This window comes from Anastrepha ludens, chromosome 2, assembly GCF_028408465.1.
Source record: "Anastrepha ludens isolate Willacy chromosome 2, idAnaLude1.1, whole genome shotgun sequence".
Classification (NCBI taxonomy): domain Eukaryota; kingdom Metazoa; phylum Arthropoda; class Insecta; order Diptera; family Tephritidae; genus Anastrepha; species Anastrepha ludens.
Window position 1 is genome coordinate 105,149,005 of NC_071498.1, and position 14,928 is coordinate 105,163,932.

The 14,928-nt window shown below is 34.6% G+C and overlaps 1 protein-coding gene across 1 annotated transcript; it reads left to right on the forward strand.

The window, feature by feature from the left end:
* The first annotated feature begins 4,157 nt into the window (after window positions 1–4,157).
* On the forward strand, window positions 4,158–8,453 carry LOC128855016 (probable maleylacetoacetate isomerase 2). The gene is made up of 3 exons (XM_054089562.1): window positions 4,158–4,634; window positions 4,710–5,040; window positions 7,424–8,453. Exons 1-3 carry the CDS (start codon window positions 4,397–4,399, stop codon window positions 7,551–7,553), a joined length of 699 nt encoding a protein of 232 aa, XP_053945537.1. The 5' UTR covers window positions 4,158–4,396; the 3' UTR covers window positions 7,554–8,453.
* Window positions 8,454–14,928: the final 6,475 nt, after the last annotated feature.

Here is a 14,928-nt window from a genome sequence, read left to right on the forward strand (position 1 = left end):
CCATGGTAGGTTTAGTGTTAAATTTGTTATGATGAGAAAAAGAATTCCATCCCTGCAGTGAGAATCTGGTAGGACTGCAAAATATGATTGCACAGCTGTTATGATCTCTACATTTGATGAAAAACGCTTTCCACGCATGAATTGTTTTAGGTTTGGAAACAGATGGACAAAATCTGGTGAATACGGTGGATGCTTCAACAATTTGAACTTTGTTTCATGGATTTTAGCCGATGCCAAAATGCTCTTGGGACACAGTGCATTGTCCTGATAAAAAGTAATTCTTTATTTTCCAAACTGGTTCTTTTTCACGAATTTTTTCCTTCAGCTGGTCTAAAAGGTTACAAAAATATTCAGAATTTATTGTTTTACCAGTTTGCAAGTAATTCACGAACGAAATTCCTTTCGCAACCAAAACAAAAACCAACGCTAACACCTTCTTGATTGATTTCTGGACACGAACTCGTTTCGGAGCCGAAGAACCAGGTGCACACCACTTTTTAGCCCTTTTTTAGTTTAGGATCATGGCGATAGACCCAAGTCTCATCCATAGTGATGAAGTGATGCACAAAATTCACTTTATCCTTTCGAAAATGCTCCAAATGTTGCTGAGAAAGTCGCATTAGCGTGTGTTTTTGTTCCATTGTTAGCAATTGCGGCCCTCATTCGGCACACAGCTTTCTGAAACCCAAAACTTCAATCAAAATATTGCTTACACTATCCAATGAGACGCCTAGGGCTGTTATTTAATCTCTTTTAGTAACTTGACGATTTTCCAATAGGCTATTCTGTATTCGAGTTATTAAAGAAATTCTGTTTGTTTCATGGTCCCATGCATGAATTTGAGAAATTCCCTGAATTGGGTCGACCTTGAAGGCATATACATAGAGATAAACATAGACATTGCGGTTTGATGGCATCGTGTCGTCCAGAAGAAAGAATCCAGCGATGTAAAAATTGGCAATCAACAATAAGCAACAAAATAGAAAACAGCGCCAAATCCACATTGCCGCCACAACCGGTCCACATCGACCAATCTCTATTAAAAACAGCTCCCGTTATATAAGTTTAAATGATATAAAACAAAAAATCTGGAACGCAAAAAAAATGAACTAAAAAAACTAATTGAAATTAATTTTAAATTTAAATTAATTTTTAATTTAATTTTAGTTTCAATATGGCATATTGAATATTGCTGACAATTTGACTACTCAATATGCAATGGAATGCTATTACCATGTTTACATCCTATACACTATTTGGAAATACACAGCACGTATATGGACGAGTAACCAAAAGTAATAGGCCAAGAATCTCTCAATTTCTTAGCGGTATTTCTAGTACTTACATTAGGGTGCTTAAAAAAATAGGTGCAGTTTTTCTATCGGAACTATCAAATCTTTATGTTTTGGTTGGTGTGTGAGTTGAAATGGTGATTCTCTAGGAATCCAACTGGCTCTTCCACACCATTTTGTTACTACATCCTCGCTGTCAACAAGTTTTACGGAATATTCCTTAACGACTATATGAAGTCTGTGCGATTGAGAAACCTTAAAATGCTCTAGACCTACTATATATACTAGACAGCTCTTCAAGGTTTTCAAAGAGCGGTTTACCAAAGGCTAACATCCGCACCATCCATACGACAGGGCATTCACAGAAGAAGTGGAAGATAGTTTCCTTTTTCTCCGATTGGTTACAACTATGACAGTACTTATATACATTAAGAGTTCTGCCAAAAATTTCCGAAAAATATTAAATCTTACGTGACTTGAAAATACCTCCAAAAATCGTTTTTCGTTTTTAATAAATATAGTTTTTAATAATATTTTTTGGAAAAAATTAGCGGAGCTTAAAAAAGCTTGGAATTTTAAAAATCATTATTTTAATTGCTTAAAAAATTAACTCATTCAAATTCCATTCTTTTGTGGCAAATATCACTATTTTGATTCTACAAATGAAAACAAAACTGCAGACCTTCAAGCTGAAACTCTTCTACCACCTGATGTGATTTTTGTAGCAAAATTATTTTTAAACACTAATTTCATTTATAAAATACTCGATTTTTGGAGCTGTTCCCAAATCAGTTCAGCTTACATAAATACTAATATTTGCCCGAAATATTTTGACGAAATTCTCTAAATACAATAAATTTTATAATTTCGAGGGAAAAAGAGTTGATATACCTTAATATATGTACCTACATACATGCATACATACATACACATGTACATAGAAGAAATATAAAATATTCACTAATATTTTACCGGTTTGTTTCTAAATTTGCATAAGCAAGAAAACAGAATAATAAAGAGAGAACTCGAAATCTAAGGAGAGTATGTATGAAACTGACAGTAAAGCAAATAAACCAGTTGTGCCGGGTCATATGCATATACCATACATACATATTTACATTTAGATGGCATATATATGTTTACGTGATTGTTACATGATCTCCCTATACAATCTCCCCCCTCAATACGAGGACCAGCCGATAAGTTCACAGCCGAACGCAGATAGTGATTTAGTGTAATTTTTGTTTTTCATTGTAGTCCACCTCAAGTGAACTAAATTTTTCACATCGAGAATATAATGTTTTAGTGCCACAGAAAACATATTTTGTCTTAGTGCCATTGAAAACACTACGATCATTAACACTACGGTATTATGCAGACCATTGTTTCCACTGTGGATTCGTGACAATGAATGCAGACCTTCCTCTGGGAAAGCCAGATCACCCTCTTATTTTGTTTCCTTTCGTTCCACGGGGGTTTCCCACTTTGTTAGGTACCCAGTCTTTGGATCGGGTTAAAAGTTTCACCGCAGGAAGGATTCAAGTTGGGAGATCGACAGTAAGATTTGATGTATGTACTTACATCATTGTCTCAAGATCAGCATTTAAGTTGCACATTAGTGCCCTTTATAAAATTTCTATAATTTCTGTTATTTCTACGACCGCCTACGATGAACTTCCTGTCGTTTTCCTAACTGTGTACAAGGCCCGCATAGTAGAATGGGTGGTCAGTTTCTGTGAATGCGGTAGCTTTTAAGTCGTCCGACACCCGAGTGGGGTGAATCGGCGCATTGTCATGCTGAAGCATCACTGCGAACCCAATAAATTAGCGTAGTACCAGCTCCTCATCACAGTTCCTTTGAACGGTTAACCAATTGATAAAATTAATATTTTAATAAAATTAAAAAAATAAATGGCAACGGTAATCTTCGACGCCGATTTTTCCACTTTGAATTTCTTTGGTGATCTTTCTTATCTTTTTGTCGATTGCTTCGATTCCCGAATCCTGTTGAGAACGAATCCATTTTTTGTCAACGAGATTTTCATTCACGGTACCCAACGCGCACTATTTTGCTTTTTGTAAAATCTTTGCAAATCATTCTTTGCTAATCTAAAGGTTCTTTTGCCGTCTACCACAATTTAGTTATTCCCTTGGCCAATACTAATTTTGGACTTTTTGGACATGGTAACTACGGTCCCTGGCGGCCGCCGTAGCCGAATTGGGTTGGTGCGTGACTACCATTCGGAATTCACAGAGGGAACGTCGGTTCGAATCTTGGTGAAACACCAAAATTAAGAAAAACATTTGTCTAATAGCGCTCGCCCTTCGGCAGGCAATGGCAAACCTCCGAGTGTATTTCTTCATGAAAAAGCTCCTCATAAAAATATCTGCCGTTCGGAGTCGGCTTGAAACTGTAGGCCCCTCCATTTGTGGTACAACATCAAGACGCACGCCACAAATAGGAGGAGGAGCCCGGTCAAACACCCAAAAAAGGGTATACGCGCCAATTCTATAGATATATATATATGTATAACTACGGTCACTGGGAAACCAGTTGCATTTGTTTTCACTGGTTTATCTTTTTTGTTGAAATAATAGAGCCCTGTTTTTACCCTGCAGAATCAAAAATGCTTAATTTGTTCAGGCGTATTTCCTTCTTCAGTAGGAATTTTACCACAGCGTGGTGCTCTAAATGGCGATAATTTCCCGTTTCCTTAGACATAGTATTGTTGCTTGTTCCAGGGGTAAGTGTTAATGAACCCAATTACAAAAACGGGGTCCTTTTTATAGCAACAATGAGTTATCAGTAAACAGATGAAGAGTGCTTTTTAGGTGGCGGTATTATCAGCCGCTTCTCGTACGTGCATACTTAATAGACTCGTCTCAACACTGCTTTATCATAGGTGCGACCTTACATTAATAAAAACGAATTAAATTCAACTAAGTCGAAAACGAAGGAAATTTTAGAGCCAACTATTTAACGCCATCGCAAACATAGCCAGTCCTTGGTATGAAGTTAAAGCAACAGTAGTTTGTTCGCTGTACTATCGTGCTATCTTATTATTAGTGTATTATAAACACCATTCAATATTTAAAAGTCAAAAATGTCTAATTCGTTTGTTCTCGACGACAAAAATCTGATAACGTTGATCACGGAACCGAAGCCAATACTTTATTCGTATTGGCGCAGCTCCTGCTCGTGGCGGGTGCGCATCGCTCTCAATTTGAAGGAGATACCATATGATATCAAACCCATCAGCTTAATCAAGTCGGGAGGTGAACAGCATTGCAATGAATATCGTGAGGTGAATCCGATGGAGCAGGTGCCGGCACTGCAGATAGGTAAGTGAAAAGTGAAAGTAGTTTAGCCTAAACAAAACAATAATATAATTTTTCATGTGTCTTGCTTTTACGCAGACGGTCACACACTCATAGAGTCGGTAGCTATTATGCACTACTTGGAAGAGACGCGACCCCAACGCCCATTGTTGCCACAGGATGTTCACAAACGTGCAAAAGTGCGTGAAATTGTCGAAATCATCTGTTCAGGTATACAACCATTGCAAAATCTAATTGTGCTCATCCATGTCGGTGAGGAGAAAAAAAAGGAATGGGCACAACATTGGATCACACGCGGTTTCCGCGCTGTCGAAAAGGCATTATCCACCTCGGCTGGCAAGTACTGCGTGGGCGATGAAATTTCCATGGCTGATTGTTGCCTGGTGCCACAGGTCTTCAATGCAAGAAGGTGCGTATTTACAAACATATGCACATAAATATCTAGAAAAGATGGTAGTTCTGTTTAGGTATCGGCATGAAAAGTAGTAATTAGAAACTGAATTTTGTATAAAAGGAATCTTACAGGACTGCTTCAAGATAATATTGAGCAAAATTGCCAGCTTCGAGAAGATGAAGTTAAAGTACGGGTATATTCAGGGAAATGTAAATGAAATTAAATTAAATATTTCCGCCACAGTTCAAATCCGTAAACCACTCTTCAACGGCAGGTGTTGTGCATTAGTAAAAAAAAACTACCAAAAGTTCTTTGTATGTATGTATATATTGTCGCCGCGTGTTAAAAGTTGCTAACTCTTTTTGGTAAATTTTACAGAGTGACAAAAAATCCATTAAGTAATAACTAAACACTGCCTTCAAAATTGTAAAATATCCTTTGGCAACTCCCTGTATACTCTATTAACTGACCTTGCATATGTTTTTCTCGCTTAAATTTTAAGTCATAAATGAAAAAAGCTATTTAAAATTAGTTAGTTATTGTGATTAGCAGCTCTTACCGCGGCGACTACGATGTGTAGTTCTCAACTGGTGACAGCCTAAAAGAGAAAAAATAGGCCGCTCATTTTCAAGTCGGCCGCCGTGGCTGAATGGGTTTGTTCAAGATTTCGTTTCTTGTTTGAGACTCACCGAGGGCAAGAAATAATAAATGCGGGAAAAAGTTTTTTCTAAAAGCGATCCTCCTTTGGCAAGCAATGCTAAACCTCCGGCAGTATTTCTGCCATGAAAAATCTCTGCTAAAGAAGACCGCCCGCTGTGCGGAAGCGCCATAAAACTATAGGCCCCCATTTGTAGAACAATTGAACATCAAAAATTAGACAAACATCCAACAATAGATGTACGCAAAAATTAGATCAAATATGTCCCAATTTCATTAATAATTCATAATTTGACTATTGAAGAAGTTGTCTCGTCCCCATTACTAAAAAAGCTTGTCCGGTTCATTTTCACAAACCTCTATTGAGGTCTGGTTAATGCCATACAAGATATTTTGCGAATACTTGAAAAGGTGATAATCGCTTGATTTCAGGACCGAACTATACTACGGGTGCGATAGAACTTATTACTTATGGAACGTCAGCAGCCTGGTGCCGCCTTGATTACAAAATCCTTCTTATTCGCCACTTCTGGCAGATCGCCTTCTCAATCTGGTCAGTTATTAAGTGTACAGATCCAAGTTAAGTGCTTAGCACAATGGAAGCAGTTAATAGTAGAGGAGTTCCTTCGAAACTCATCAATCGCACAGCGAAACCTTATTGGCTATTGAACCGGTCATGACAATCGTTTCGATTAACCCATCGCACCAAAGTATCGCATTATATATATATATATATTATATATATAAGTTCTACTAGCGTGTATTCATTAAAGGTGGTGGCACTAGACCAGCAACAATGTATTATGTACGTTTTATTGTCAAAGCAAAGTATTAGGAATCTTAAAAACAAATAATGAATTCGCTTTGTTTCATTCTGAGCTGATAGTCACATGGACACGGCGAAAGAAAAAAAAACAAATCAGCTCATTTGCCAACACCACCTTTAATATTATAGATTCGCCTTGAGTTCTACATAATTTAAAGTTTTATGCTATTAAAAAATTTAAAACTTTACTAAGTACTAAAAAAAAAAAAAAACTCTACACAAGATTAAAAAAAACGCAAATCATTTTCATTTAATCTTCAAACTTTTGGTCAAAATTTTTTGTAAATATTTCAAATTTTTATACTTTTACAAAATATAAGAAAAGACTACATGCTACAACAAAACTTCATACACAATACAAAAAAATTCAGAAAAGTTTTCATCAAAATTGCAAATATTTCAGTTAGAATTTTCAGAAAAATTCAGGGTGTGAAGTTTTGTAGTCAATTGAATTTTGACATAACACTGGTCCAGTTTAATTAGGCTGGAAAATGGAGTTGATTTTTGATAATTTTATTTTTGTTTTGATATGTTATGCATTTACTGCCGTATAATGGAATTTATGGGAAAAGTGCACAAGACAGCCAGCAAAAAAATGTCAGAAATAACACGATTTTCGAGTTCTCAAACTAACTTTTTGAAGTTTTTATGAAATTTTGATGAATTTTTTTAAATTTAAATAAAAAATAAAAAAAATTAAAAAAAAAAAATAATCAAAACCGTACAATATGTCGCGCTGCTATTAATGTGTGTACAGGTGTGTGTTCTGTATACCAACTACAGCGGCGCCAAAGAAATTCAGAAGCTGTATTGCTCAAAACAACTCCTCGCATATGGCACAAAATGCATTAATTTTTTATACTAATCCTCTGCATTTATCAAATAAACACTTTAATTAAACATTTTTTTTAATAGATTCCATGTCGATCTACGCCCATACCCTATTATTTTGCGTATCGATCGTGAACTGGAAGCTAATCCCGCTTTTCGCGCCGCCCATCCCTCCAACCAACCCGACTGTCCACCGGAATTGCCAAACAAATAGAATTTTCCGTCAACAACTGCAAAGCGCCGCAAAACTAAAAAGTGATCGCGAATAGCACAACAACAACAATAGCAGCAATAAAGTATAAACACAAACGCAACACGAGGGCGAATTTAAAGGATTTAATGCAAATGTGGCCGTTTCAAGCAGTTGAACCAAACTGAAAAATTCAAAATAAAAAAAAAAATTGCTCGATGGTGGGAAATTTGGTAGAGAAAGTAAAAGGAAAATAAAGCAAAACAAATGAAAGAAAATGTTAAATAAGGCATTGTAAAACTATGGCAACTTAGAATTGAAACAAATTGGATAAAGATTTAAAAAGATTAGTAGCAAGAGCCCTTAAAGTGGTCAACGCTCTTCTCTTTGAAAACAAAAAATAAATCTTAAAAATGTGAAAGTAAAACTGAAAGAAATTAATTGTGAAAGCTGATTAATCATTTAGAAAGTGAAAAAGCATTAAAAAAATTAAAATATTTGGCAACCATTGTGAAAACTATCTAAAAGATATTAGATTACACATACACATACACATACATACACAAATATACTACCTTTAAGCGCCAATCATTACTTTTAATAAAGTATTCTTAAAAAAAAAACGAGAGTTACAAAGGGTTGAACGGTAAATATTTGAAATTTCGAAAAGGAAATAAAATAAAATTTAAGAAATGGAAAACTACGAAAAGCAAAATTATATTCAGGGATTTTTAAGTAAGCATCCATATTTACCTACTATTAAAGCAAGTGAGAGAGGGAATAGTAGATATTGAGACACACATACACACATACTCACACCTCACATAAACAAGCCACTAACCATTAAATTGATAAAAATAAGTCCACAAAAATCGTAACGAAATACAAAACACAAATAAAAGAGTACAAAATGCAGTAAACTAATTCATTGTAACATAAAAAGTACGTAAAAGCAAAAATTAAAAACTATTAATTTCCTAAAAAGAACTTAAAAAGTAGTAGCATAAAAAACATTTTTAATGTATGACAAAAATTAAAATTTAAATAGCTTTTAATATTCATAAATACAATCGCATAAAAAATTTCTATAGCCATAAATCCGAAAAATTGCACATGAAGAATTTCCTTTGGTATTTTTTATTGCATTTTTTTGTGATATTGAAAAACAATATTTTCAGTAAATTATAAAATGGTGAGTAAGCCTTTTCTACGACACAAAAGGCCATGAAATCGAAGTGCAAACCTCGATGTATCGATCTAAGTATTCTCTAATAATTACACAGTACAACAAATTTAGATTTTTTGATTGGCACAATCATCTATGTAATTCTGAAAGTGTAAACGTGAAATTTGTAAAATTTTACTTACAAAGATATTTAAATTACGTGTAAAATATGTCGATTGCGTTTGAAAAGTTTTATAAATCGGTTTCCGTTAGGAACGAGAATCGTCTGTCTGAAATATTTTAAGAAAAATATTAGAAAAAATAAAAAGGTCCTTTTAAATGGAGTATTTGAGCACTGAAATGGTGTACGAAAAAATTTTACTAGCGATTACCGAAGACACAAGAGCCTTCAATACGAACCTAATAAGCGTTTACTCATAATTGACAGGAATGTTATGGAGTGACAACTTTCCACAATAATGATTTTCGTAAGATTCTAAAGAAAATTGACAATAATGTTTCCATCAGGCATCGACTAATACCATTTTTTACACGTAATATAAGAGCTTCCGGCCCCACCGTAGTCGAATAGGTTGGTACGTAACTACCGTTCGGAAGTGCACAGATTCGAAGCCGTGCGCACGAAACACAAAATGATAGCAAGAAATAGCGGTCGCCTCTCGGGTGTGTACTTCTGCCATGAAAACCATCTGTCCTTTGAGGCGGCATAAAACTCCGAACTAACTAAACATAGGTATCTCCATTTGTGAAAAGGTATTAAGGCGTTCACTGCAAATTGGCAGCAGAGCTCGACCAAATACCCACTAAAGGGTGTGCTTATATCTGTTATTTATATATATTTCTATAACCAAAATTTAGAAGCTTTGACCCACTGTACAAAAAACTGAGACGAGTAGGACTGCCATATAACTACAAAAATGGTATACCCATCCCATTGCATACTGTCAGTATTATTATAGTCACTTTTTTGTTCCAAAAATGCCATTTGACAGTGTTACTGTTCTACGAAAGATTCTTCTAATCTGGCGGAACATCAGAAATGCTTGAATTATGTTCCGAGAGCTTATTGCTTCCTATTTCAATTCGTTCTGTGGTTTTTTTAAACTTAAGGGCATTTAAAACAATATTTTTGTGCCATCCAAGTGGCTCAGCGATAAATTTGCACGAATTTTTTTGTTTTCGAAGATTGACAACAAGCCTCCGCTCCTCAACTGTGCAATGCCGTGTACGTCCCATCATCCGAAGAAATTCATATTAATTATTAGTTATTAAATGAGTTATCTAAATCGCTACTTACGTTACACTCATATTTTTAGTGGCCACGCAAAATTACACTTTATGAAAATAACTGAATCTGTGGAACCAATCATGCGACTTAATAACACATGGGCTGAAAAGTCACGGGCCTAACAAAGAAAACATATTTTTTTTGTCTAAAATTAACTCTATTCATCAACGTAGGTAATTTCCATCAAGAACAACGCAGTCATTCCAGCGCCGCTCTAACATTTCAATACCACTTTTGTAGAAAGATTTATCTTTTGCCTCAAAATAGGCCTCAGTTTCAGCGATAACCTCTTCATTCGAGCGAAATTTCTTACCGGCGAGAATTGTTTTATGTCTGCGAACAGCCCGCGGTCACTGGGAGCCAAAACTGACGAATACGATGGATGTGGAAGCAATTCGACGTTTAATTCATGTTGCAATAAACATTTTTAATCCAAATTTAAATTTTCCACTTTTCCAAGCAGCACAAGGAAGTTGATGGATAAATGCAGTGTACCTATTTCAATGACCATTTGTGTATAAGCTAAGATTAAAACAAAATAATAAATGAAAATTCCGTACAATTAAAGATGGGCGCATAAGCATTTGGGAAAGTTCGAGAGTTTTTTTTTACATTTCAACTACCTTAAAATCTAAAAGCATAATTTTGAAATAAATAGTTTTTGCAACTTTCGGCCAAAATCTACAACTCAAATATGTGGTTTTATAGTTACAATAAAATAAATACAAGCAAAGGAAATTTAAATTGATTGTTAGGCCTCTTATCCATAAATCCACATAAAGGGTCGAATCTCAGAACACCAAAGTATTCAAGTAGCTTTGTCTGGTACTTAAAACTGAAATTTTATATACCAAAAAAAAAAAACAAAAAATGCATAGTATGTATGTATGTAGTTGTATGTCCAATAAAATAAAATTATAGACACATTGACGTTTCGTCAATTTGTATAGATTTGTATCCAAATTTAGATCGGAATAATGAAATATGTGATGGCATAGTTTACGATTATTTCTCAAGCACCGGTGATTAGCATTCAATCGACATTGTACTTGTAATATTCGAATGGTCTTTTACGTATGTATGTATGTACTTCAAAGTTTATAAACATTTAAATATTTATGAAAGGAAATAAAAAGTTTTTAAAATAATGCAACTAGAAACTTATCTATATTTACAAATTACGTACAATGAAAAATGTGAGTATTTATGTATGGAATCATGTTTGCAAGAGTGTTAGTAACTAACTACAACTAACATCTAAACCAAAAAAAATAATATAAATAAAACATATGTACGTAAAGAAAAGCTATACTTACATAAATAAATACTTTCTCCATACCTAAAATCTTTGCAATCAATTAAATCATTGTCATACAAAATTTAATCAATAATAAATAATAAAAAAAAGATGACGTGTCTTTGCTTGCAACTCTGGTCTTCAGAGCAATGCCTTGCTGAAACGGTAAGATTCTAAATCCAAATCTTCTCTTTTACTTGCTTATTCCATTTCGAATGTTAGCAATCATTGCATTACATTAAAAATTTGTATTACTAACAGTAATTAAATTTAGTTTTAATTGTTTACAATTTCTCTATATGTATCCAGTTCCTGATGTTACACAAAAACATCGTTTTCTTTCAATTGTACCCTCTGGTATTGATTGTAAAAGATGCCATCAGGAGTTTCTCAATAGGGGACCAAGGCACCCGTTTTGCGACGCTTTATTGTATGCAGGAGGCCACAACCTCATTTAATACGACCTAAAACTTCCATATTAGAGGCACGCTCCAACCAGGGAGTTTTTAAAATTCTTCTAAACGCTCACATTTAAAAAGCCTCTAGTTTGTTCATGTCAGCAACCTTCAGTGCCCAACATTCCACACCGTACAGCCCACATGTAGCACTCTATAAAGCGAATTTTGCGTTTGGTGTTAAAATCATGGCAGATGAAGATTTTCTTAAATTTGCAGAAGATGAATCTTGTAATTCCTATTGTTGTCCTTGTCAAAGTTGTCATTGACCCAACAACGAAGGTATTTGTAGCTTTGAACTTTTTCTATCGGTTCGTCATTTATCGTTAGTGCAAAAGGAGTGACTAAGAGTAGATTAGAAAATTTTAAGATTAGAAAATTCGCATACATAAGCTTTTATTGCAATCGTAGTACATCGAAGGTATCGCGCGAATGGGTGGGTATTTTTACTCTTTCCATCGGCAAATAACTTGATGAGGCTCGGTGCCAAGAAAAATGTAATGATAATCAAGTAAGTTTTATAAATGCAATAATAATTGAGGGAAGTTATAAACTGTTCTTAATCCCTCACAGAATTTTGTACGATATAGCGAATCAATTGATTTCATACAAATGCAAACAAATTGCCCCTTTGCGGTAGAAGCCGCCACGACGTCGCCAGGCGGCAAGATGTCATTAAGAGGAAAGGCAGGATGTCCAGGATCAGTAGAGTTGAGGTCAGAAGACATAAATAACCCATTCCGTGTTTTCTAATTTCCATATATTTGCTTTAAATCTCTAAGGGAGAAATAACTCCGACTAGCTGGTCCTGAGCTTTACGACGACATAGACATAGCGCAGCGAATAAAGATCCAGCGGCTACGTTGGCTGGGTCATGTCGTCCGAATGGATACAAACGCTCCGGCTTTGAAAGTATTCGATGCGGTACCAGCTAGTGGAAGAGGAAGGCCTCCTCTGCGTTGTAAAGATCAGGTAGAGAAGGACTTCACTTCACTTGGTATGTCCAATTGGCGCCGGTTAGCATGAGAAAGAAACGACTGGAGCGCTTTTTTAAGCTCGGCCAAAATCGCGTAAGCTGTTATCGCACCAATTAAGAAGAAGAATAGAGCTGGTACTCCCATCAGAGAAATCTGCCGATAGCAAAAGGGTTAATTGAGATCGGTCCCAAAATAATAAAAAAAAAAAAAACAATATATTACAATATATGAAGTGTTAAGTTCATCAGCCATTTTATTCTTTTTATTTTTTATAACAATTCTTACTTAAAAATAAACGAATACAACAAACCAGAATGCAAAAAATTATTCCATTCCACTGTTAAAAAAATGATAAAATTCTGGTGAATTTGTTGTTTGGTTTGGTTTGTTTGGTTCAGATAATATGTTGTCACCGTCAATTTCCGTTATTTTTGATTGAAATTGGACTTAAACTATCCAACTTTCCCTGTTTTGCCCTCCTCTCCCCTTCTTTTTGTAATGTCTTGTACCAGCTAAGCGCTGAGTTTGTTTCTCAGGACACCTTACACTATACGGCAAAATCAACATTTTTTCTGAGTTTCTGATCAAACCACCAGTAATTAGTAAAAAAGTTGTTTCTCAAATTTTCAAAGTTAGTTTCCGAAATCGAGATATGGGCTTTCGAAGTTTGAAATGGGGACTTTAGTAAAAACTTATTTAAAATTTTGATTTTGAATTTTAGATAATATTTCGATATCATTCCACTGAATTCATTATGAGTTTTATTTTTTATCGCTCAAGAAACGCGATAATTTTTTTGCTTTTTAATTATTTTTTTTTGTTTTTGTGGAAGATCGAAAAACTCAAAGCGTTACAACTCATCGCCTGCAAAAAACTATTATTAAAAATTATTATTATTCTCTCTCTCCGCGATATTATTTTCTCTTTCCGAATTAAAAATTTGTTTTTGATTAGTTTTTAATTTGTATTTCTTTTATATTTTGGTTTTGGTAGATCGAAAAACTAAAACTAATTCCATGTCCGGTGATTGAAGTAACTATTTTGAAATTTTTCACAAAATTGGTTTATTTGTAGACTTGAGTAAAATAATAAGAAAACTGAAAATTAAAAAATGTATAACTTCGGCTATATTCAATGCTCAAAATTGTGTAATGGAGTTATTTTAAGCCAAATATATTCGGTTTTTTGTGACATTTTTATTTTATTTTTAAGAACATAAAATCCATATACAGTGCACTCGCGGTAACTCGAATAGCCGCTAAGTCGAACGACGTGCTAACTCGAACACATTTTTTCCCCTATTGACTTCTTTGTAACTCGAACAATAAAAAAGCGCTATAACTCGAACAAAAAAACAAATTTATTTGTACACACATTCTTTTCAAACATGTACAATTTGGACATAGATACATATGTAATAGTATATGTATATAAATTATATGTATACTAGTGTATTGTCCATATGAATATTTCGGCGTTAATATCCCGTTAGTTTTCTGGGAACAACATCTTGCATTGACCAAATTGCTTTAAATTTGTCATTTGTAGTATATCAGTGCACGTGAGTAATGGATCGTAAAAGGTTGAAGTGTTTAACATTAAAAGAGAGGGCTGAAGTCCTTAACAAAATTAAACGTGGACGTAGTGTTACTTCTCTAGCGAAGGAATGTGGGGTAGCCAAGTCCACCATAAGTCTTATAAAAAAGAAAGATAAGGCAATTTATGGCTTGCACTAACGCTACAGGCAACCATAAGCTTAAACTTCTCGTTATTGACAAAGCAAGAAATCCTCGTGTTTTCAAAAATTTTAACTGTCCGGTGGAGTACAAAAATTTCAAATCAGCCTGGATGACTTCGGCGATTTTCAAAGACTGGTTTCATAATTCGTTCGTGCCGCAGGTAAATTCCAGATTCATTAAAACAATTTTTTTAACCAAGTTAAATGACTTTAATATTTAGGTAAGAAAATATTTGAAAGATGGGGGACTACCTGAGAAGGCTCTTCTTCTAATTGATAATGCCCCATCACATCCCAACGAAATCGAATTAAAGTCCGAGGATGGTTTAATTTTAACTATGTTTATGCCGCCGAATGTGACACCATTGATCCAGCCAATGGACCAAAATGTAATTCGTATAACGAAACTATACTACAGAAATTTTCTACTGGCTTCCATTTTCAACAATCGATCGAAA